We start from the raw sequence: 26,425 nt of genomic DNA, 5'->3' as shown, positions 1-26,425 counted from the left end.
ACACCAGCTCTCCCAGGCTACATACTTTTCATCATGGGGGCCAAACGTTTATCACTGTGAGCACTTTCATCCCAATATGACGCGCTTTAGGTTTTGCTTGTAAGTTAGTTTAGCTCCATGTTTAACAGGTCCTGTGTTTTAGGCAATATTAGGTTCTGGTTTCATCGTGTTCTGTATATCTTTTGATAGAAAGATTCATACCTTTTGCCAAAATAGCTACTTTTTCCCTTCTTTCCTTTTTTGTGACTAGCCTGAGTTATGATCTTCCCTCGCACGATCTCCCCTCGTGCCTCTCTAACTCAGGGTCTCGCAGAGGGAGCATTCTCTACTCGGAAGTTTTAAAAACTCCTTTTCTCATCTCAGTATATAGATCATTCAGGACATCTTCAAGGTCCTTCTTTCTCTAGAGCTTGTTCTTTCTTGGTGTTACCTTCCAAGGAGCTATTGCTGTGATCTGAGCATGGGAATCCTCTTCTCACTCTCAGGAAGAAGACCTTGGCTGAACTGTAGGAGGCGATGGCCAGGCCAGCCCCGTCCTCGTGAGGTCAGCACCAGTGTAGACTGCTTGGTTCATCCTTGAGTGGCGAATGTCATTGACGCTTTGTGGCCTCTTTTGTCTGCAATGAAGTGCACATTGGGAAATGTTCTAAAACACCTTCTTCCTTTTTCTTTGACAATTCCTGGATTACATTCCTGAATGAATGGCTGAATGAAGAGGTGGACCACTGTGCGGAAACCAATCATGGCTGTGAGCAGCTGTGCCTGAACACCCCCGAGTCCTACATCTGTCAGTGCTCTGAAGGCTTTGTCATCAATGAGGATCTGAAGACCTGCAGCAGTAAGTTATGTTTACATACCATCAGCTAACATAAGAATTGTCTTTGCCATTATAACATTTTTTTGTATTCGTTCAACAATAACAGGATTATTTTTATTACGTTAAGGTTTGCTATTCTTTTCCACTTACTGATGCTACGAGATCGTGCCCACTGGAATGCCTAGTTCAATGAGCCACGCACTCCGTGAAGTACCTAGGGATCGTCTTACACAGGGAGGTGAAATTCATAATCCATCGAACTTATTGTCCGGCCATAGATACAGCGTCAACTAGCCGCGTGGGCTGAGCATCCATTGTCCCCGTTGTCCAGCAGAGTGGCTCTGCTTCAAATGGTAGTTCTGCCTAAGTTCCTTTACCTATTTCTAATTATCCCCATCTTAAGCCCCTGCAGGTCAACGTCATCTGGACTGATGGGGTCGCTCAAATTTGTTGGGACACACTGACAAGGGAGTGTGAGCGGGGAGGTTTTGAAGTTCTAGAATTCAAATTATACTTCACTACGCAACATATTTGTATCATCCAAATGCATGCCTTCCCTATCTGAAGCTGGGGCACGAACAGACCTTGGGCATACCCCTTATGTCAGTACTGCCCAGTAAGAAGCCAAGGCCCCCAAGGGAGGTGAGAACAGTTGCTACAGCAAGCTAAGCGTGGCACACGTTGTGTCGGAGAGTGGGAGCTCTCTTCCCCTACTTCCCCGCAATACAGTGCACACATCTCGATGCAAGATGGCCCTATCTGAGCCAGACCACTTATACGTGGCAGGGCAGTTCCTCACACTGCAACAATTCCAGACCCATGGGAACCCCACCGCCTCGGACATATTTATCTTTGGGAGATAACGCGACACAATCCGGGAGACAATCTCGAATTATCCAGTTCCTCCCGCTAATGCATCTAATACCTTCTGCGACCACGGCCAGATGGATATCTCGGTTGTTCGCCACTATGTCTCTATATCGAGGGATCGAACCTGTCCCAGCTCGATGAGCATGGGATCAAGGCCTTAGAGTGCCTAGCAGGCAAGGTCACCAGTGGAGTACACCAAGCTTCTCCCACCTTGAAGAAGGCAGTCATGGTTAAAGTGTTTAGTGTACATTAGTGATACCTCATGTTTACTACTAAGAGATTTTGAAGCTGCAAGTGTGACTGTAACAATGAATAACATATGCCTGCCTCAATGTGGTTTATTTCATAAGTAACGAAGATTATGTAACTCCCACAACTATCTCAAGGAACATTCTAAAGTATACAAGAGGGCCTATTAAATAGGCGGCACCAGGCAAGTCTCGGTGTGGGCAGTTTATTACGCCTGATCCATTTTTGGTATTAGACAAGGGTGTTCCCATTTGAAATATACAGTATGGGTTTCCTACGGGAAGCACAAATCTTAGTAACCCATGTGATAGTTGGATGTTAAACTCCTGGAAGATACTAATGTAAATGACCTGGTCGCCTACGGATGACCTTGCCATTGGTGGTGTTATCATAATACTGCTTTAGTAGGGCACAATACTTGTAAAGGGCATGAGCCTTTGTCTGTTTATCTAATGTGCTGCACTGGGTGTGCCGTACATGTTACTTTCATCACTCTACCAACAAGAATTCAAGATGTCATAGTTTTACTATTTTTGTTGGCAGGCAGCCATGACTAGCAGGAAAGAAACACAATCGTTTCCAGTTTTATAGGCATGTACATGTGTGCCAAGTACACAAATAAAAGAAATATAACTTTTGATAATAGCAACTGCATGTAAAACTTTGTAGCTATTTACCACAGGCTTTCGCCCGAGAATCGAGGCGCTATCATAAAAGTATATTTATTTTAAGAGCAGCTAACGAAGAAACGTTTGGTTTTAAAGATGCTACAAAGGTTAAGATTTTCAATGAATCTTTTCCTTCTTCACATTTCCTCCAACAAATAAACCTTAATCTTACAAAATCGCTGTGCTTCATAAGTGTGGCTGTTGTGTCCCTTTGGGTCAAGAGGTATTTTCTAACCACTGTCTGCATAAACCGTGGTCTCACCATTGTTTAAGCTACGTGTCGAACTGAGGCATATACAATCGTATACAATGAACAGTATACATAATGCTTTGAGCCGTTAGACAAGGAATTCAGACTGTGCATCAGTTCTAGACGAGGGCGTCAAGGTGTGAGTTGCTCACCATTGAGTTTGCCGGTCACAGAGTTGATTCATCAGCTGGTCCTGATGTGGCTGAGTTTTCTGGGCCATCTTCGACCCCGCAACAAATTGAAGCCTTCAAAGAGGCCATGCTGCAATTTCAATATGTTTCCAGCTCCCCCTAGTGTGCTCTCAGCCCCCATGGAAGTGAAGAGATCTCAAGCCATGGTACCGCCGACGAGTCCCACCCTGGTGTTGTCTGACCCTTTAAGACTCATTACCGCCTCCATACTTACTCTGGTGCAGGCTTCCACTCCGGCCTTACGATCTACACCAGTTCTTGTCACTCCGATGCTGGCGTCGATGCTACCCGCACCGGAGGCTGGAACGCTCATGTCGCAACCTGAACCAACACCCATGTAGGACCCTGAACCGACGTCCGCCTAAGTGCGACCAATGTTGAAATTACAAAAGTGTAACCGTTTGACTCTAACCCTGTGCCTTCACTGTGCGACAGGTTTTAGTGAGGCTACATTATCTTTTCAGTTATGATTCTGACCCTGTGCCACAACAGGGTGCCCCCAGAATATTGATGATGATGATGATGATGATGGTGGTGAAGGGGCTTATTTGCGCCACCCTCATTATATTGATGATGCCTTATACATGGATTTACAAAACACCAGTGGGCTTGACACCTCTCCTGAGACAGTGCTTCACTTACCACATGGGCCTCAAATAGAGAAGTGTGCCTCATTCGCAGTGGTGGTGAGGAGGCAGGCCGAGGTGCTAGCGGTACAGCTGCCCTCCATTTAGAATAAAACAAATGTTTCGAGAGAATTTCTGCTGTCTGGGCAAGCAATTTCTGAGACTTTACTTCCATTTAATGATGCTTTCACAGATACTCTGATGGCTACTTGGCATGCTAAGCTATAAGGCTACAAGGGCAACCCTTACACCCATGAAAACCTGGGTATCAAATAATATGCAACAAAGGTTCTATTAGGGTTCATTCACACTCAATTTTATGTTAGGAGGTCAAATTATCTCAAGCAATCAATGGTTTTGTGACAATATGTAAACAGAAAGCCACCATAATATAAAAGAAGCAATTTAATATCCTCATTTGTCCATTCAAGATCAAAGGCATACCGAAACCACACATACAAAAACATCAATCGGTGTAATGTGTCCAAAGTGTGACACCCAACACAAAGTTAAACAACACACAAAATGAAACAATCAACAGCATAATGCAATTACAAAGGGGCTGGCTTGTTGCTAATAGGCACCCACTTATAGTTTAAGTACAATAGATAAAGATTCCTATGTTGGTTTGCCTTCACTATGTTCACACTGTTTTGACCCTTAAGAGGTTACAAGGGTCTCATCAGAGCAAATATGATATGGAGCCATCTGTGAAAATGGATGGAGATCAATTAGGCCAGGCGGTGATCTGTGCTAAACCAAAACAATGAGTTGAATGTAAAGAATTTTACCTGGGGCATACCAAAGCATGTTTTGACCCACCCGTGAACAGGAATGTGACTAAGCATCATAGACTTGCGCCTGGTGAGCCGTAATTTCTCACCATGCACCCTATGCCAGAGCGCTTTACTCTACAGATCTTGACCAGTAAAGAGAATCCTAAGTAATTTCCCGCCACTCTCCCAGATAGAGAATCTAAAACGCATGGCAATGCAAGCATATGTTTCCTTCAGCCAGTATAGCATTTCAATTTGTAAATGCAGTGCCTATACAGTTGAAATACCAGTGCCCTTTGAGGCATGGCCAGTGAAATCTTGCTGGCCGTTTGGAAGAACTTAGAGCCTCTTTAGCCTAGAAGATACATGATGGGCCGGACATCGCCAAATATGTTATCCCAGCATGTTTGGATACCACGGATTGGTTTGTACGAGTGTGGTCCTTCATCAATATGACTAGATGTGGCCCACTCAGTTATCACTGAATTCTCCAGAGATTTCCAAGTTTCACTGATGTACGTGGCCTTTGATGGGTCCCACTTCTTCAAGGAGAATGTGGAAAGCACTTTGGAATGCTTTAAAGACTGTAGAGGCTCAGCACATTCCTTGGGTCCATAGGCCTGTGCCAAACAATTCTCTGAGGAGTTTTGGAAATTTGGGGGCTACTCCAGAGGTCTGGTGTATAGATAGAGACAGCTTTCTCAACCAGTGGTGCAACAGATAGCCCAGTTCTTTAGGGGCAACAGATGCAGGTCCAGAAGGCAACCTGTGAGAAAGTAGGAGCACTAGTCTTCCATCTCCTCCTCCTCTGATACAATGGTGAACAAGCCACTCTAGTTTGCCCTCAGCGATGCATTCCCACCCACTAGGAGGCAGGATCAGAGACTAACTTCCGGGTTGGTGACCCATCATAAATAACAGATGGACTGTGTAAACTTGTTCAAAATGGTTATGTCCTACTGTACGAAGGAGCTATGTACACAGCAAGAGGAGTCCCCTGACTTACCTTTTTCACCTCAGTACCCCTGTACCGGCTCTGAACACCGATGACACCGTCCCGGGAGAGAAGAAAAACAAAGGGTTAATTCTACAAATACAGACTCTCCTGTACAGGTAGAAGGCAGGCCTACCCAGACCAGGGACCAAACAGAAGAGAAAAGGATGTCACCAACCCATGAGGGAGGCACGAAGACGGAGGGGGAGTTGGGAAATCCCAGAAGATGCAGAGAATAGCGGATTGAGGAAAACGCTGGTGGATATGGAAGAACAGCTGACTAGAGATGCCTGCCCGGGGGAAATGGAGAAAGACGCCAAAGTTCCAGAGGACTGGAGTGAAGAGTGGCGGATGCCCACAGGGGATGCATGCATGTCGCGGCATACATGCCGCTGCAACTCAGGAGAGTTGCAGCATTTGTTGTACATACTCTGGACGGGGGAGGGAGTCCAAGGAAGGATTGGAGCAAACGCAAGTCTAATTTGGCGGTGCAGGCACAAGAGGAGTGCAGCAAGAGCGCCAAATGGTATCTATAAAGAAGGTTTTATTTTGTCGTGCTATCTTTATCTGCTATGGCAATTCTGTAAGTTTTTATGCCTATTCACTAGATCCCAGAGAACAGGGTAGCACATCAACCTTGATGGGTGACTAAAGAAATAGATTGGGGCGAGAAACAATGAAAAGTCTGGTCACTCTTATGATACAATCCCCATCCTTACACTTCCACTTATTTTTTTGTTTTCAACTTGCTTCCTTCGGAAAATAGGGGGGGGGGGTGGGAGGGGGGAAGAAAAGGGGAGAAATCTATGAAACCCCAGACAGTTAAGTTGCCAACCCAACTGTTGGGAACTCACATATCTATCTCGGAAAGCCTAAGCTACTCCTTTTTACCGAGCCTCCTGGGAACACCCTCCTGGAAGAAGAAGACAACCCAGAAGAAAAGAAGAAGGGAAGAAGTAACTTAGAGGAAAAAGACCTGGACTTTTGTTGACAAACTCTATCTGTCTACTCCCCCAAATAAAGTATGCCAAGATTGGAAGCACATTAAGCCTCCTCAATTCTTTTTTCTGCCCTTCCTTTTCACACCTACCTTTTCTTTGCTCCTCGCCAAATATCCCTCCAACCCTGTAACAGATTTCAGAAGAGCATTACTCTATCCTACTGCTGGATAAACGCCTCTTGCTCTCCAAAGGTGACATGGAGACGGAAGCGGACTTGGAGAAAGGCAATGACAGTCACTCTTGCTATTTCCTCATCCCGAAAAAGGACAGGAGCTTCAGCTTATTTTTTACCTCCATCTCCACAAGACCTTTCTACAGAAGAACATATTCAAAATACTCACATTGTCCCAGATTCTATCTGCTCTGGGCCAGGGCAATGGATGGTGCCCTTGAACTTGCAGGACGTGTATTTTCTTACACCCGTCCTGTATTCCCACTGGCGGTACCTGCGGTTCTAGATGGGTCAATAGCATTTTCAATTTGCCATGCTCCCTTTCGCCCGTACCCATCCCCCATGTTCACGAAAGTGATGGTGGTGGTTGCTGCCCGTCTTCAGAGGATGGGTGTTGTTGTATTGAGTACCTCTACCAATGGTTGCTGAAATCAAGCTCGCCACAGTCAGTCGTGGTCCACCTTTGGACAAAGGTGGAACTTTTAACATCATTGGTTTTCACCATAAATGAGCCAAAGTCCCATCTGATTGCCTCGCAGATGCTTCCACTCATTGGGGCTGGCCTGAATACAGTGGAGTTCTTGGCTTTCCCTTTGCAGCAATGAGGCCAGGATGTTCAGGCTATGATCCTGAAGTGTCAAGCTCTCTCCTGGATTTAGGTGGACACCATTGGTTGCACACCAAATGGGCTTTAGGCTTTTACATACACCATACCAGGGGTCATCGAGGGGACAATCAACTTTTTATGGAGTTCTCTGGAGGTCCTGTGCAAAAGAGGGCCTTGACATGGTGGATTGTCCTCTGCATTAAGAATTTCCACACACTGGCAGCGAAGCAGCCCCTGGGAGGTCTGAGTGCCTACTCCACCAGTACTAAGGCTTCTACTACTGCTTTAGTGCGAAGATTGCCTGTTCATGATATCTGCCAGGCTGCAACATGGGCATTGGTGCAACATTTCACAAAACACTGATGTTTTGGTAGCAAAACTGGCAGAAAGGACACTTCACATGCTGTGTTCAGCCAGACTTTTTGGTAGGAATCCCCTCCACAGACCATCCACCTTGGGGAGATGCTGCCTTGGTATCTATTCCAAGGGGAGATATCTGCAGTTAGATGTATCCATCTGAAGAATAAGTTACTTACCTTCAATAACGCTCTTTATGGTGGATACTCTACCTAGCTCAGGATTCCTCATTGCCCTCCAGACACCTTTGTTCAGTGGAATGGCCTCTTTTTAACACCTAATAAGGTCCCAAGTAAAACACTGTAGAAACATTTGTTCAAGCACAGCATTTGAGGTTGAGGAAAATAAATATACAAGTAACTGATGTTAGTGCACAGGGGTGGTACTTACATCCAAATACTCTCCACCCCTTCTGGGAGGGCTTGGAGCTTACATGGAGCAGCATAACGCCACCTAGGGGAGCAGAGGACCAATGCTACAAAAAGAAAATTCTGATTCAATCTGGCAATGAGAAATCAGTGGTTAGATAGCGTATGCACCAGAAAGAGTGTCATTCAAGGTAAGTAATTTGTGCTTCTTCCCCAGAGGGATGCAAATGAATGTTAATCATTATTAGAGTAGAGTACCTATACTCCTCAAGTCCCCTTAACCTTTTAATTCAGCTACCTGAATATTATGATGGGTTAGTATTACCTGAATATTGTAATTGTTTAGAATTGAATGTGCAATTCATGGAGTTGGCAACATAATCACCAAACTAGTAGAATGGACATGGTACCCAATATTGAAATCAACCCCTGCGACCAAGAATAGTGAACACAATACATCAGACTGTAACCTAAAATTACATGTGACCCCATCTTTGAGGATTCTAGACAACCCTGCCACATTTCACAAAAGCAAATTGATAAGCAGGGTTTATTGTGACCTTTATACAATTGTAAGTTCTAAGATTAGGTTGCATATCCTAACGCTGCAGCCAGCTGGCGTCAATAGTTTGCTTTGCTTTCACTTAGTTTCCCCTTTTGAATCGGTGGGCTAATCCTCCTCCCTGTAAACCTTTTCCCTAAGTTACTCAGTCATGGAATGTAAAGGAGCAGAGGACCATTGATAAGATCTTACTTAGAAACTGTTTTATCTATACTGCTGGAAGTAAAGTGAATTAATTCAGGGTATGACTGAAATAATTCCACTATGTTCCCCCGTTGAGAATATCCTGGCAATCCCTTGGTATGCATTGAGGGGTTAATATGAGTGCACAATGTGTAAGGTCTCCAGCAGTCTGGGAATCTGAGAGCAATTGATTCAGTATGTTTTTTCAAGTACGCAGCCTCCACAGTGGTGTCCTATATTAGGATCTGTGTCTGCGATCACCCTTACTCTAGCTTCTCTTGGTGCCAATGTAGTTTCGATGGTCAGCAGCAAACGGGGTAGGCGTAGCCCATACAGGTAAGAGCGGTGGGGCGGGGTGGGGGGATTAGTCGACAGATGACGGCATAGAGAAAAGAAAACAAATAAGACCACTTACCTTGCGCTCACCGCATCGCCGATGCAGCGTGCGCAAGGTAAGTGGTTTTATTGATCTTTTTTATTTTATTTTCCCTATTCCGTCGTCTGTTGACTTCCCCCCGGCCTCACCCCGCCCCACCGCTCTTACCTGTATGGGCCGCGCCTGGTAAGGGGGCTAAAACTCACGTGCCATTGAGTTCAGGATCATCAAGAATGGCAATAATAGCCCGTTGCCCGATTTGAGACCCAAGCCTTCACAACCGGGTGTAGTCATTCTGCTGCCTGTGATAGTTGTTATGGTAACCATCTCTTAGGTTATTCTCTCCTAATAATAATTATGTTTAATACCCTATTCGTAAGCATGGTCTCATCAATACTGCCATCTTCCCATCCTGTCTGGTTTATTTTCATTTCACAAGGGACCTGCTCACTCTGTAAGAACTGAAGCAAACGCTTTGAAGATTTAACAAGATAATTAACCTTAATCTCAGTAAACTTTTGCTGATTACTTGAATTCACTTTGGAAAGATTGGGAAGTGTCTCAATCCTTTTGAATCCTTCTGAAGCCTCCATGTCACTGTTGTGATTTGTTTGCCAATATCTGTTGTTTAATTTACGCAACTTTTCCTTATGTTTCCTAGAGAGTCGTTTTGCTGAAATGGAATCCTGATCCTCAGGCTCCTCTTCGGTGGGACAATTAGTCTGTGACTACTTGTAGGGTTCATCACCTGCCCTCAATATATCAGCATTCCCTTTAGCTTCGGCCTGAGCATCAGAATAGAGTTCTCAAAGGAAAGTATCCCTTTTGGTCAGTTTGGAAATAAATGACAGAAGGGGGGAAATCTTGGCCAGGTTTACCTAGATACATATTGCCTTTAACCCGTTCGTTGCGTGCGTCGGCCAACGGCCGTCGCGAGCTCTACCTCCGTAGTGCTGAGCATGTCCGTTGGCTGACGCGGCCTCGCCCGCGCATGGAAACGTCCGCTGCCGCGGCGGATTCTACGATGCGCTTAAGGGGTTAAGGTCTTCTGTCGTTGTTGATACCATGGCGGGTGGACCAAACAATTTGTCAATATTAGGTATACAGTGGCAACTGGGCACCACCATCTTATCTGAGACTCTTCTCTGATTGTATTTATGACCAGAGTTAAGGTACATTGGGGCATATTTACAAGCCCTGTGTGCCCCCAGAATGTCACGTTTTGTGATGTTCCGGTAGTGCGCAGGGTTTAGCCATATCTACAAGACCACGTAAAGCCATCCTGCATGGCCTTTCATGGCCTTGAAGATAAGTAGTATGGCGAGGCGGCACAAGTTGCTGTCTTGCCTTACTCTGCGTGAAAGAGGTGTCGCATGGTTGTTGCTGTGGGTGTTCCCACTCAACACCCATGGAAGTTGACGCTGCCCCAGATTTACAACAACAAGTAAACCTTGGGCAGCACCAAAACCTTGCAGCACACATAGAAAGAGGAAAAAGCTTCTCATGATTGTTTTTGTGCAGGACAGTGCCCCTCCCTGCACAAAAAGAATCATACCAACAACACAGACACTCTTACACCATAGTGCAAGGGTGCCTGTGTTTGTTCATGGTTGTAAAATGTGCGCTGGCGCTGGCTGAAAGGGCAGGTATCTTGTAAATACTGTGCATTCCTGTCCTTTCAAATTGGCGTAGGGCCGTGCAGCAAAATGATTTGCAATGCTGCCCTGTGCCAATTCCTTGTAAATATGCCCCATAGTCTGGTGTCCAAGGACAATATAAATGATGCAAGTGTTTCAAGTATTTGTGCTTTAGTGCCCCATTTATCACACTGCTAGTTTAAGTCTGTTTTTGTAACTTCGAGACAGTGTCTAATTTGTAAAATAAGAAGTGCCGGTGCCCAGGGGCGTAACAAAGGCTTCCGCAGCCCACGCAGTGTGTCGGGGCTCCGAGCTCATGGGGGCTCCCTCAACACTTTATCCTTGCCTGACAGCTCCTGAGGAATTCCAGAGGGCGGCCCTCTATGACACAGTTCTACACATCTACATATAAATATATCCGTTACCTTTCTTTTACTCGAAGTTTCATTTGCTCCATAAATTAAAGAAATAATGTTGTTTGTGATAAACGTCATAGAATGTAGTAGGGGAATCGAACGGCACATCACAACCACTGCTCACGCCAGTCAGGCTTAAGGTCCCCTATGGAAGGCTGGAGCGCGCGCTCAGTCCTTGGGGATTGGGAAACAATGGGACTATTCCCTCGGAACACATAATTGGAAAGTTAAACATGGAACTTGGAGGGAGTAAACAGACAATAACTTATGACTGAATGTCTGATCTCACGGAAGGTAGGTAGACGATCCATGACTTAGAGGTGAGCAATCCAACAAATTAACCGGGAAAGCTAAGACAGAGCCGAGCCAAGGGTCTGGGTGGTTCTTAGAGCCTGTGCACGAGCCGAGCCGTGAACAAGTGGAAGCTGTGACATTATAAATCACATGGAAACACTGTTTGAGACGTACTTATCAAAAGTGATAGTTTTTAACTTGAAGTTATAACCATTTCTGTCCCCGCCTCCACCCTGGCAACAGTGCTATTAATGAACTAAGAGGCAAGACAGTTTTCACGTTTTTGAAGGTGCGTTTATATGCAATAGTGAAGAAAAAGCATGTAAAAAGAAATATCTGCCTAAGATCACACAATTTAATTACGGGGGAGCTGCAATGAATCCAAGTGTTCTGGTCACACTTTGTACAAACCATTCACTGAATGGGTATCTGTTTGTCTCTCCTTTTTATCTCAAATGTTAAGGTTCTGTTTTCACCTTTGTCCATAAAGGTAGAGCGAGGGTGGCAGGCAGAAGGCAAATGAAGGCTTGGCTGGTTATAGGGTCAAGGTTCCAGTGGGACCTCGAGTTGAGCCAGATCCAGGCTTCAAGCTCGAGGCAGGCTCGCCCAACTCTATCTCAGCTCACGACATACCTCAGTCTGCACCACTTTAGTACTCCTTTTGATTGAAGTAACATGCAGTTTCACACTGCATCAGGTATTACTGTTTCAGTTGTGAAATATACATTGCATATATTTCAACAACATAAATGATTCGATTTAAACACCATCACTTCGTTGTAGCTGTATGTATAGTATATGTAGACAGAACCCTTGAAGGACGACGAACAGACAAAACAACTTTCCATAATTCATATGAAAACACATTGGAAAGAGAACAATGAAATGGTACATTCCATTTAAAAGCATTCATTTACCAACAGTAACACGGTGCAGGCAGAGTAACGGGCAACAGTAATGTACGGATGGCTGCCAATAAGAAACAGACAAGAAAAGCAGTCACGGTGATGTGTAAATGTCTTAATTTTTATGTTTTTAAGATTTACCTGTGTTCCGGAGCTTAGACGATTAAGAAATAATACATACATCCACCCTCTATCTCTCTCCCAAGCTATCAATACCCGGGATACCAGTAACTCTGGGTGCAGAAGTGTTAGGGGGTTACGAATGACACTTAAATGGTCCCTTAGAAACTTGCACTGGCAGAATCAGATGGCTCAAGCCCAGGCTTGAGCTAAATGCTTATGGCAGTGAGTAAAGATCAAAGGGCCGATTCACAGAATTAACTTAAGACAAAATCCTAAACTTACTACTTTTGGTATTCACAGAAAGCACTTACTACTTTTTGTATTCACAGAATGCACTTACTACTTTTGGTATTCACAGAATGGATTTACGACTACTAACTTTACGTCCACACTCGAGCCGGAAATTCCGGCCCGGAGGCGGAGCTTCCGACCAGGCAGGGATACCGGCCCGGAGGCGGAGCTTCCGGCCCAGAGGCGGAGCTTCCGGCCCGAAGGTGGAGATTTCGGCCATGGCTAAATCTCTGCCACTGGCCAGAATCCCCACCTCTGGGCCGGAAGCTCCGCCTCCGGGCTGGAAGCTCCGCCTCCGGGCCGGAATTTCCGGCCCGAATGCGGACGTAAAGTTAGTAGTCGTAAATCTATTCTGTGAATACCAAAAGTAGTAAGTGCATTCTGTGAATGCCAAAAGTAGTAAGTGCATTCTGTGAATACCAAAAGTAGTAAGTTTAGGATTTTGTCTTAAGTTAATTCTGTGAATCGGGCCCTTAGTTCTCTGAAAAGCGTGCATTCAGTCAATATTTCTCAGCGAAGCTGCAAAACTGATCATGCACAAGCTTTCAGTGATGATTTAAATCCATGTATAAAAGAATTCGAGTGATGCTACAAAAGTGGCCATTCAGTCGACATTCCTAAAGGACTGTGGAAACATCAGCATGTACTGATTACTACTAGGCGATGGTTCAAATCTGGGTATGCAGTTAGGATTACTGAGTGATGATGCAACTCTGAGCTCGCATTAAGGATTATTGAGGGATGTGCATATTCAAACATATACTAATAATTCATGAATGATGGGGAAAATCTAGTTATGCATAATGAGGGTAATTCTGAACATTATGTGGGAATACAACAATATGCCCCTCTGACTTAAGTATTAGTTTACCTTCGTAAATCGGGCCCTGCTGGTATTAACTCTATAAATGAATTCAACTAATACTTTTGAATTCTCAGATTTAATTGGCACTTGTCACATGACTGAAGGTTATTTCATTTAATTTCACAGCAGTCGCCACATTTCCCAGATATATGCCCCTATGAGGCAGTGTTCAATAAATCTGTCGACATCTAGCAAATAATCATATAACAACCTACCTTATAAGTTTTGCTTGAAATCATGATTCGGATACTTTTCTATCCGTAATGTTTTCAGCTGTCCACTATAATATTAGAATGGCATTAATTCTCTCTGTCCAGCGGTGTCAAATGGGTAACACATGACATCCATTCCTGCAATGCCACTAGCACCAAGTTAATATTAGTTGAATGTGCTCTCAAAGGTCTGATAGTTGAAAATGTGTAAGTCAAGGGATTTGATGGAAGGATTGATTGTGGGGAAAAGTGCTGAGCCGAATAGAAAGTGCCCACAACTCACTCTTCAGTGTATGCACCTCACTGCCCCATTGTTTGTGACCACTTCTGTACACCAAAAGGGTACAGAACTCTCGAGTGTGCCACTTTCTTACACCTATTCTTCATTGCACTTTGCATTGTCGAAATCTTCTTGTCTGAATGTCTTGCAATAATGATGTAATAAATGAAAGAAAAATCACGCACATACAATATTTCTTTAATTAAATACGTTTTCAAGAATTGTGTCCAGATCTATGAAATATAAATTGAACGTTAAGAAATATATGGGTAAATCTTGATGGTAACTGAGCATTGAATATTACTTAATATTTCTGAATGTTTTCTGAATTTTGAGATTCAAATAAATGGATAATTACTGTTTCTTTGAGAAGTATATCCTCTTCAGACTCATTTTATTAGTATTAAATAAGGATACATGAAAAAAATAGTTTCAGAAGCCATCATTTTCACTCAAATCTAACGCCACCACGCATCTGCAAATATTTTAACAACAAACCTTCCAGCATCCCAATATTTTATCAATTTGAAATGGAGTATTCTATTCTTATGCTCAATGTAATTCAAAGGTGAATACCTTAAATGATTAACACGTTGTATCTATAATTAAAGCATTGCAATATATCGATATCCTCTGTGGAATGTTGAGAACTCACCTAGGGCTTGGGTCTATAACTGAGGAAGAGGGTCTTGATTAACCCTTATAGCCTTCGGTAGCCGGCTATAATGCTATGATAATTGTAGATGCTAAACAAGTGTTGGCACTTGGCTTCTTACTGACTTAATTACATACTCTTTCAGGAATAGACTACTGCGCCCTGACGGATCACGGCTGCCAGCACTTGTGCACAAACACTGACACTTCATACAAGTGCCTTTGCTTTGAAGGATATCAAATTGAGGATGATGGGAAAAGCTGCACAAGTAAGTGGTCAGGACTAAGTTTATTTCTTTTTTCAATTTATTTATTATGAGAAAAAATATATCAACAGAAGAAATGGGGGTGAAAAGATAAGGCAAGGAGTGTGCCAAGGTTAGGGAAAAATATGTCACAGGCTGGACCCCATGAATATAGAGATTGAGATTGCTCAAAATATATTATGATTGGAGCCCATGCATATAGAGATTGAGAATATGAAAATTATTTCACAGGGGGACCCCTTGAATACAGAGATTGAGATCATGTAAAATACATTACAATTGGAGCCCATGAAAATAGAGATCGAGATTTTGTCAAATATATCACGAGTGGACCCCATTAATACCATTATTTATATTATGTTATATCACGAGTAAAGCCCATGGATATAGAGATTGAGATTATTTAAAATATATCCTGGGTGGACCCCGTGAATACAGAGATTTACGATTATGTAAAATATATCACAAGTGGAGCCCAAGAATACACAGATTTATGATTATGTAAAATATATATAAAGCCCTTGAATATAGAGAATATGTAAAATATATCACAAGTGGAGCCCAAGAATACACAGATTTATGGTTATGTAAAATATATATAAAGCCCTTGAATATAGAGAATATGTCAAATATATCACAAGTGGAACCCAAGAATACACAGATTAATGATTATGTAAAATATATATAAAGTCTATGAATATAGAGATCGAGTTTATATAAAATATATCACGAGTGGAGCTCAAGAATATAGAGATTGAGATTATTTAAAATATATCCTGGGTCGACCCCGTGCATACAGAGATTTATTATTAAGTAAAATATAACACAAGTGGAGCCTGTGAATATAGAGATTGAGATTATGTAAAATATATCACAAGTGGAGCTCAAGAATACAGAGATTTACGATATGTAAAATATATCACTAGAAAAGCCCATGAATATAGAGATTGAGATTATTTAAAATATATCCTGGGTGGACCCCGTGAATACAGAGATTCACGATTATGTTAAATATGTCACGAGTGGAGCCCAAGAATACACAGATTTATGATTATGTAAAATATATATAAAGCCTATGAATATAGAGATCACGATTATGTAAAATATATCACGAGTAAAGCCCATGAAAATAGAGATTGAGTTTATTTAAAATATATCCTGGGTCGACACTGTGCATACAGAGATTTACGATTAAGTAAAATATAACGCAAGTGGAGCCTGTGAATATAGAGATTGAGATTATGTAAAGTATATCACGAGTGGAGCTCAAGAATACAGAGATTTACGATTATGTAAACTATATCACGAGTAAAGATCACAAATATAGAGACTGAGATTATTTAAAGTATATCCTGGGTCGACCCCGTGATTACAGAGATTTACGATTAAGTAAAATATAACACAAGTAGAGCCTGTGAATATAGAGATTGAGGTGATGTCAAATATATCTCGGGTGGATCTCATGAATACATAGATTGGTATTATGAAAAATATATCACAAGCAGAGCCCATGAATATAGAGCTTGGTATAACAATGATAGGGATATTCTGGGTCTATGAGTAAACAAATATATGTGTGTGTCTTACATAAGTTTCAACCTTGTCCTGATGCTTTACTCTCTGATTTCGACCCAGCAGAATTTACACAGATTCTAAACTGATGACTGACTAATCGTCTATAGGTTATGGTTCTATTTCCATCATGCTGGGCTCAAAACTGTAAGCTATGTACTCGGTGCTTGTCCTCATAAATTACGATAAAACTTAAGATCATTTGAAATCAATAATAAACCAAATTAGCCTTTACATAATCTATGTCAAAAATTTACTTAGACATTACCTCAGCAGACTGAACAGATTAGTTCAAAAACTTTCTATAACATTAAAAACAAACTAAAATCAGCCCAATTTCCCCTGCCCTGCGTGCAATGTTTCGAACAATTATTGTGCAGTATCGCACTTTTTGGAAAACATACAATGTATGTAATAACATGTCTATGTCAGCGCAAAAACACCTTTTTGCTTTCATTACATTCAGAATGTCATCTTCAAAATGCATGGGGATTTCTTCTTTTAATAGCAATCTTTTTATTTTTTAATGAGAAAGACGCAAAATTGTCAACAATGCACGATCAGAACTGGGATGGCAAAGATAATTTTTTCCTTGCTATATAGTTATCTATCGTTTAATTACGCAATTATTAATAAAAACCATGACTTTATCACAATATTTGAGCTAAAAATAAGTAGGGTGAATTACAGCAAAAATTAAACAAACAGATAAATACATTAATAACTAAATTAATAAATAAATTATGAAGACAAGCCCTTTGTTATTCATGAGTTTAGGCAAAGTTCATTATACCTTAACAATCAAAAACAAAATGGCTCTTTATATTCTCCCATAATGGGAGCTCATTCCAGGCTTTACGGATAATGTATGAGAAAGCACGCCCTTCGAATGCAGGTTAAGTGGGCAAGAAGTAGTCTAGGTGAGCTGAGGTGTCTGGCCGGGTGTCAAAACGGATACGTCTATTGAGGTAGGCTGGACCATAGTTGTGCAGAGATTTTTATGTTTGCATGAGGAGTTTGAAAAGAGAGCACTTATAGATTGGGCGGTCTTAGAGGTTTCTGGGTATAGGAGTGTCATGGGGTAGGTTCAGTGTCAGTCTTGTGGCTTCTGGATCATTTTGACGAGCTGGTCTGAGATGCCAGCATAGCGAGCATTGCAGTAGTCGAGCCTGCTGGTGATAAGGAATTACGAGATATATCTGTGTATGTCCAGAGGGAGCCATTTGTAGACTTTCCTGAGCAGTTAAAGGGTGTGGAAGCAACTGTGTTGACTTAATTTGACATGCAGTGAGGTATCTTTGACAAAAAGGAAGTCTTTGGTATTGTTGCTCTTGAGCTTCAGGCAGTTCCATCTCATCAAGTCTGCTACCGAAAGCATGCAGTTGACGAAGTTTGCTTGGGTAGTGTACGTATCTTCTCATAGAGAGTGGGTGAGTGGTGTATCTTCAGCATAGAAGATGATGCTAAATCCATGGAATGATGCTGGGGAGAGAAGCCATATACATGTTGAACTGGATGGGGCTCATGCTGGAGCCTACTGGGATGCCGCAGATTAGATTGGTGGCCTTCGGATGAGTAGGGGACTAGGCTGACCAATTTGGTGCGCCCAGAGAGGAAAGGTAAGCATATCCAAATATATACATAGCATTATAAGTTATTTAATTAAAATATTAACTATTAAACTAGAAAACAAAAATATGAATAAAAATAAATTATTATAACAAGTAATGTAAATAAAATATGTACATACAGGTATATACATATTCTCTAAAAAATATAAAGACAATAGTTAAATAATTTAAAAAATACATTACATTAAAAATATTAACAAGAAATTAAAAATGAACTAACATATCATAACCAAAACATTTATGCATCTTAATTTAAATATTAAAAAGAATGTACATTTTTTTTTCAACTAATGCTGTCAACTAAATAAATATTATATATATATGTGTGTGTGTGTATATATATATATATACATATATACGTGTGTGTGTGTACATATATATTAAAAAATAATAACAATTCTAAGACATCACATTTATAATAGCAACACTAGCTTAACAATTAAAATTAACAAATGTATATTAGCAATAACATACATCAAAATTCATTACAAAATACAATTATATTAAAAAGGTAAACATTTTATTAAAAAAGAACATATTTAAAAAAAAATACTAATTAAAAATAAAGAATATTACAAAATAACAACTATCAAACATAAACCGCACTAGCTAAAATATAGGACTTCAAAAGATGCAGATTAACTGATCTAACTCCAATTTAAGCATAAGTAGGAAAAGTGTTGCACTTTGAAGGGTTTAGATTTACCATTCCCATTCCAATCTAAGGACCAGTAGGGAAAGTTTTGGAATTCGTATAGTTTGCGATTTAATTAACTTCTCACCCTTTTTCTCTACAAACCCAACAACCCACAACTTTAATATAAATTACTAATTTAACTATACAAATACAAAATTACTCATTAAAAAACACTAAATGCAATTAAATAATGAAAATAATAATTAATATATTAATCAACTTACATAATTAATCACCAAGTAAATATTTAATTAACTGAACAAAATTTTAAATAAAAAACAGTACTTTATGATTCAAATACCTTCCCACACTATTCCCCTAGAAACCCACCAACACAATACTAAATTATAAATGACTACTTAAATGTAAAACAATGTAATTGCACATGAAAACTTACAAAGTTTACCTCAGATTTTTGTAAACAATTACACTAATAATTTTAACATCTAAAATTAATATAGTAAGTAATGTATAGTAAATTAATACAACAGCAATATTTGATACAACATCTTAAAGTGAACTATATTAAATACAATAATGTTAAAAACGATGTGATATACATTTTAGAATTATATTCTTGCCTTCTATGTTCATGTCCTCGATATTTTTGTGGTGATGATATGTTTGAACACGATAATCATTTAAGAAAATGATGAACCAGCAAGGATCCCAGGAACCACACCACCTTCCAGACACCCCTCATCTACCAACTCCTGAAAAATGAAAAGGAATACCCTACCCCACTGCATCAAATCCAGCGCCAACCTCAGCAAAGAACTCTTCAGCATTGTTAGGGAGTTCTTCAACTCCTCAGCCAGCGAAAACATCATCACCTGTGACACCCTGGCAGACGTCTTCCACAACAAGATCTCTACCATCTACAAACACTTCAAACGTCAACCCGCAGCCTCCTTGCTCTCACAGACGCAAACTCTGACCACCAGACCACAACTTGGGACCAGCTCACCACACAGAGCACCATAGCCATCACCACATGTTCAACTCAGAAGCACGATGATCAGCTATAAGCTAAGCACCATCCACAACACATCCAACACCACGGCCACCCTCACAGAAGAATGGAAACACACTGAAGTCAAATCCTTCCTCAAGAAACCCCAACAAGCTTAAGAACTGCCGGCCCATCTCTCTGCTCCCCTTCCCCACCAAAGTCCTCAAAATGGCCATCAACTGTCAACTCACGGAATACCTAGAGAACAACGATCTTCTGGACTCATACATATCCGGATTTGGCTCTAACCACATCACTTAAACCTCCCTGATCGCTGCCACCGATGACATCAGAATCCTCCAGGACAAGAGAGATACAGCCACCCTGATCCTTCTCAACATCTCAGTAGCATTTTACACTATATCCCACCACGCACTGACCAAGAGACTTCATCATATCAAAATCTAAGGGGACGCCACCAAATGAATCGCTTCCTTTCTCACCTGAAGAACCCAGAGAATCCGCCTACCACCATTCAACTTGAAACCCAAGAACATCCGTTGTGGCGGCCTCAGGGTTTGTTCCTCAGCCTTACACTGTTCACCATCTGCATGACCCCTCTGGCCAACATCGTCAGAACCAACAGAGTAAACATCATATCCATCCTTTGCTAACAATGCCCAGTTCATCCTCTCTCTAGCTGAAGACTCATCCACCACATTTCTGTGTGTGCATGACGAGCATCGCAGTCAAGATGCAAAACAACTGCCTCAAACTCCACACAAACAAAACAGAAATACTGATCTTCTGGAATAACACCTCCCCGTAGAACGACTCCTGGTGGCCTTCTGAACAAGAATTCTCACCCAGTCCAACAGACCATGCCTACAACCTCGGCATCATCCTTGACAGCAAGCTCACCATGAAAAGCCAGAACAACTCAGTCTCCTCCGCTTGCTTCCCCACCCTTTGCGTGCTCCGAAAGGTTTTCAAATAGCTCTCCATCAGCACCAGACGTACCATCACTCAAGCCCTCGCCATCAGCCACTTGGACTACGGCAATGCACTCTACATAGGAATTACCACACACCTCCTGAAAAGACTGCTGACCATATAGATTTCAGCTAACAGACTCATCCTTGACCTCTTCAAATGGATCCACATCACCCTTCACCTTAAGAAACTCCACTGACAATCAAAGAGGCTGACCCACGCCTACAAAGCCCTGCATAATCAAGGACCAGCGTACATCAACCACCGCCAGAGCCTTCACCAACCCTTCAGACACCTGCGCAACTCCTGCCTTGCACATACCTAGGCATCTGCCGAAGCAACAGTAGAGGACGCTCCTTCTCCTACCTTGCTGCAAACTGCCGGGACAGTCTACACCTCTGGACCTCATTCTATCTTCAGTAATTCAGAAAGGGACTCAAGACCTGAACGTTCAACTGATTCCAACTACAATAGCAAGGATCTCCACACGGTTGACTAGCAGCCTGGATACCCTCACGGTTGACTAGCAGCTTTAAAAATCATGGTTGATTCCAAATTTTTGTCATTCTTCCAACCTACAATCTTAATGGTCTATGGTATTGCTTGGAAAGTAAATGTTATTAAAAGAAGAAGGAGGAATATTTTAGTTTAAGAGCATAAAGTGACCTCTATTGCTCTAGAAGTAGTGAGCTGTTCCTGCTTTATGTATATTCTTTAAAAAATATAAAACCAATTGTTAAATACTTTTTATAATGTTTTAAATTTAATAGATTAATGATAAATTAAAAATGAACTAACATATACATAACCAGAAAATACATGGGACCTAATTTTAATATTGTAAAGAATGTAAAAAAAATGCTTTAATAAATACTGACAACTATATAAATATTACACACACTTAAAAAATAAACAAATATTTAAATAATTCAAAAACATTACATTTATAATAGCAACAATAACAACAATCAAATTAATCAAACATACATTAACAATAACATGCATTGCAATTAATTTAACAATAAAATATTATTATAAAGGTAAACTTGAAAAAATACAGATTAAAAAAAAAACACTAAAGAAAAAATACAAACTATTTAACAAAATCCAAAATTAACAGCACTAGACTTTTACTGTGTTTCTACATTAGAGGGGGTGTGCCTTAAGATTTACAAACCACAGAGATGCACTGCACCAAGCTTAAAGTGAAATGGCGTTGGTTAAAGTAAAATATACACTGTAGTCCATTCATTTATTGCTTGACCAGCTCTCTAGTCAGTGGTATTAAGGCAAAATTAAATTATATTAAAACAAGAGGGATGAAAGGTTTAGAATCGAAAAATTATCATAAAGTATACTCCATTACTATTGGGGCGGTGGAGGAGTCTGGTCCTGCACGTTTATTTATGAACACAATTAACAGATGGTGAACTACCCCAGCTAGCTTCAGCCTAACTGACTTCGGAATCCCCATCACATTCTATATGACAACACATGGAACCTGCTGAGGTTTCATTCTCGATAAAGCTCCAAAACATCCCCGTTCCTTACACAGAATGCACGGTAAGATACAAAATGTATGAAAAATAGTTGTAAAGAAAACCAGAAGGCAAAATTAACCATATTCAAAGGCAGCAATTAGATGGCTGAAATTGCACAAAAATTGACAGAGAAAGATGGATATACACAAGTTTTGGATGCAAGGTACCGGACTGCAAACCTCTGATAGTTACCACACATATTCGTGTAACCGTGTGGCTGCTCATTTTTGCTATATCTTTTTTCATTACCTCTCGACCACTCCTATCACTACGGTGCCTTTCCTCTGTGGCTGCTTCCCTTTGAATCCTCATTACACCACTACAACCTTTGCCTTCATATTCCTTCTTGGTCATCGCTTCCTTAAATCTAATTTTTGCAGTGTGACTCTTTGCTGTGCATTATTCCGTCATCTAGTGGTTGGGTCTGGAATTGTAATATTTGTTCTCTCTCTTTTTTTTTTGTTGGTGGGTGTCAAAATACCACCATTTGGTGTCCCCGTTGTGACATCAATGGGCTTCCTCCGGAAGCTCCCACCTTTGGTCGCCATCTTCAGATTCTTTTTTTCTGCTGTTGGGCGTGGATCGATACGGAAGGAGCTTCTTAGATTTGGAGAGAAGAATCAATGAAAATTAAGCAAAACCTTTGCAGGATAGCGATACAAGATTTTCGACTTTCCGGACTTCAATCCCAACAGCCGGAGTACGCCGAAAGGTGAAAACATCAAATCTTTGAAAAAAACGGAGAATGCGCATGCAGGGTGCTCCCTGTGCGGGGTAATGGACAAATCAAGCTGGGTCTGGTTGCTCAGTGGACTAAAGCAGCCATTGCAGGGGCCTGTGTTCGACCTCATGGTCACAGGTTCAAATCCCGGCTGGTCCACTCAGCCTTTCATCCATCTGAGGTTGATACAATTAGTACCATTGAGTTGGGTAACAAAAAACATCTGTTATTCAGCGCCAGGACACCTACGGGTAATCGTGCGCTTTACAAATACACCTGTTATGTTCAAGTTCTGCAAGAATTGTCATCACACGCTCAAAAAGATCAGTATCCGGTCTGCAACCTTTGCCTACCACTGGCTCACCAAAGTAACATCTGCAACGTGTGCTTCCGCTTCACCCCAGAAGATGTTGAGGGTGAGAGACAGACAGAGAAGAGCCAACTATAACAGGCACGGCCAAAGCCCACCACTATCGCTTTCAGACCTGGGCCTCTCCAGCGATGAGGTGGACAACGTCGCCGATGGGCCAGAAGGTGACGAGGACAGAGATGTCCCAGTTGTTGAGGTCGAGAATAATACTTCGAAGGTGGTAGGAGAACCATTGACTTTAAAAACGACTAGACAAGTCACCAAAAACTGGCTCTATATCCACAAAAGGAGCCTTGGCTTCGAAGCACTCGACAAACGCAGTTGCGTCTAAAGACAAGCACTACGTCAGATCCTCGGACAAGGACTCCGTGACGGCAAAGACCCTCGAAAGATCGAAGACGTCGAAAGACAGTCACGAAAATGACATGTTGGCATCGACAAAGGAGAGGTCAAAACAAGCTTTGACGGCCTGATCGGCGTCAGCAAGCACGAATAGAAAGGCTGAAGGTCTCAACGCCGAAACTCACACGGTCGAGATAGAAATGAAGAGAAAGAGGCTGGAATCCGAAATGGCAAGTATTTTACAGCGCAAAAAACAATTTGTCGAACACTTAAAGCAATTCAAGATACCGCCTAAAAGTTCGACGGAAGAGGAGAAGGTCGTCGAGGAATTGCAGCCTTCAACGACACCCGAACCGCTCGACGGAGAAGAAGAAGAAGAATTCTTCGGAGAAGAGGGGCAAGACGAGGAACACATGTATGTGGGATCGGTGAACTCAGAGGCTCAAGACCTTGAATGGCAAGATCTCAACGCCGAATCACCAGACGAGGCTGCGACACATATCCTTCGAGGCTCTCGCCACCAGATGACATTGGGATGTACAATCAGGTCATTAAAAAGGCAGCTGGAACTTATGGAGTGCAGCTGGAGGACGAAAAACCCCAATCATGTTCTCTGTTAGAGACTTTGATTCCAACACAATCAAGGAATCAATTCCTTCCAATGCTACCAATTGTATTGGATCTGGGAAAGGAGGCCTTTAAAGAGCCTGCAACATGCAGGGCAGTCACACCAAGAGGAGAGAAGTACAAACATTCCTCAAAGGACCATATATACATCAGAGGGTCTGTACCAGCTGATTTTATTATTACTTTCACAGCTTGGAAAAGAGCTAATGTACCAACCACAGCTGGTCCACCACCAGACAAAGAAAGCAAGAGGATGGAGCTTGTGGGGAGAAAGGCAGAGAGAAGTGCAGTAAACCAGTGGCGCACAGCTAATTCAAATGTATTACTTAACAGACATGCTTATCAACATTGGGAGGAAGGAGGATACCTACTAAAGAACAGTTCCGAAAAGGGCTAGCCACTTAGTTGAGGAAGGTAAAAACATTGCGAACACATGTTTGAAGTCAGCCCTAGATGCAGCAGAGACATCAAGCATACAAATGGTGATTGGCATCACTGAAAGAAGGCACGCATGGCTGCGAATCTAAGGTTTCAAGCCAGAAGTTCAAAGCAACATAATAAACTCACCGTTCAATGGTGAACAACTATTTGTAAGCGTCGTGGACGACAAAATGAACCAATTAAAGAAGGACAACAAAACAGCAAGGTTGATGGGCATCCTACAACTCAGAGGCATGCGTAGAGGCACCCCCTCAAGAAGACAAGCAGGTAGAGGTAACCACCAACCTACTACCTCGCATCAAACATATCAGCAAACTTACCAAGGAACAAGCCTAGGTCAACAACAAGGGCAGCAGCAGAACTGGCAGTATCATCAAGGAAGGCAGTCCTTTTGAGGGCACGCCGTGGCAGAGGCCAGCCACAAAGAGGCAGACCACAAACCACAACTAAGTGACTGCATTTCAAAGCTTGCACACTCACCAAGAACACCACTGAGGGTGCCCACAAGGACTCAGCCTATACAAAAACAACATCCTGTAAGTTCACAGTTCCTCCACCATACTACATCAGCAGGAGGCAGACTCAAATATATCCTTCACAAATGGAAGGACATCACTTCAAACAAATGGATATTAAACATAATACAGTATGGTTACTGCATAGTGCTGAGCACGCAGCCTCCAAACAAAAGACCAAACAAAAAGATACATTCAAAAAGGGAATTATCTCAACTACTCCAAGAGGTGCTGGAACTTCAAAGATGCGATAGAGCATGTACCACACAAAGAAAAGAACAACGCATTTACTCATGTACTTCCTAATTCCAAAAGTAGACAGAACACTGCGCCCAATACTAGACCAAAGGTTTCTAAACAAATTCATAAAAAACAAAGATTCAAAATGACTACTCTGCAAGTTGTGATACCTCAATTGCAAAAAGGAGATTACATGGCAACCATAGACTTAAGGGATGCATACTTACACATCCCTATGAACAAAAGGCACAAAAATCTATTAAGATTTGTTGTCAACAAGACGTACTACCAATACATCTATTTCAAAGAATAAGGCTTGTTTCTGGTGATCAAATAATCAATTCCTCATTCTTTGGAATATTGCTTGCTGCAAAACCAAGCCAAGAATGAAGGCAAGTGAACAAAGTACCCCTTCTGGGGTTTTGAAAGCATTCATGGTTTTAACCCTTGCTGCAATTTAATTTTGTAGAAAGCACTTCTCCAACTTAGCGTAGAGAAATATTTACCTACATTTAACGTTAACATATTTTAAATTATATTTGGCAAGGGAAAGCTATCCATGACCGTGTTGTGTTTGAGTCTCTCTAGGTCAACCAATACATTAACTTTTCAACTCCCTTGTTCATCACTACCACTGGTGAAATCCGTTCTGCTGCCTCCATAGGTTCAATCACCGCGTCAGACACCATATCTTCCAAAATTCTTTTAACTTCTTCTCTACCTGCTGCTGCCACCCTCCTACTTTTGTGTCTAACCTGAGTTATCCTCTCCCC

General features: G+C 41.7%; 1 protein-coding gene across 2 annotated transcripts in view; it reads left to right on the top strand.

The window, feature by feature from the left end:
- The window catches only part of MATN2 (matrilin 2), a 476,504-nt gene that overhangs the window by 303,226 nt on the left and 146,853 nt on the right, over positions 1-26,425 (top strand). For both annotated transcript variants that reach the window (XM_085605205.1, XM_085605204.1), the window contains exons 9-10: positions 716-838; positions 14,891-15,013. In XM_085605205.1, the coding sequence (XP_085461331.1) occupies positions 716-838; positions 14,891-15,013 (246 nt within the window). The remainder of the gene's footprint in view (positions 1-715; positions 839-14,890; positions 15,014-26,425) is intronic.

This window comes from Triturus cristatus, chromosome 5_1 (genome assembly GCF_964204655.1).
Source record: "Triturus cristatus chromosome 5_1, aTriCri1.1, whole genome shotgun sequence".
NCBI classification, from domain to species: domain Eukaryota; kingdom Metazoa; phylum Chordata; class Amphibia; order Caudata; family Salamandridae; genus Triturus; species Triturus cristatus.
Note: the sequence above shows the minus strand (reverse complement) of the source record. Positions and strands in the feature narration are given on the sequence as shown.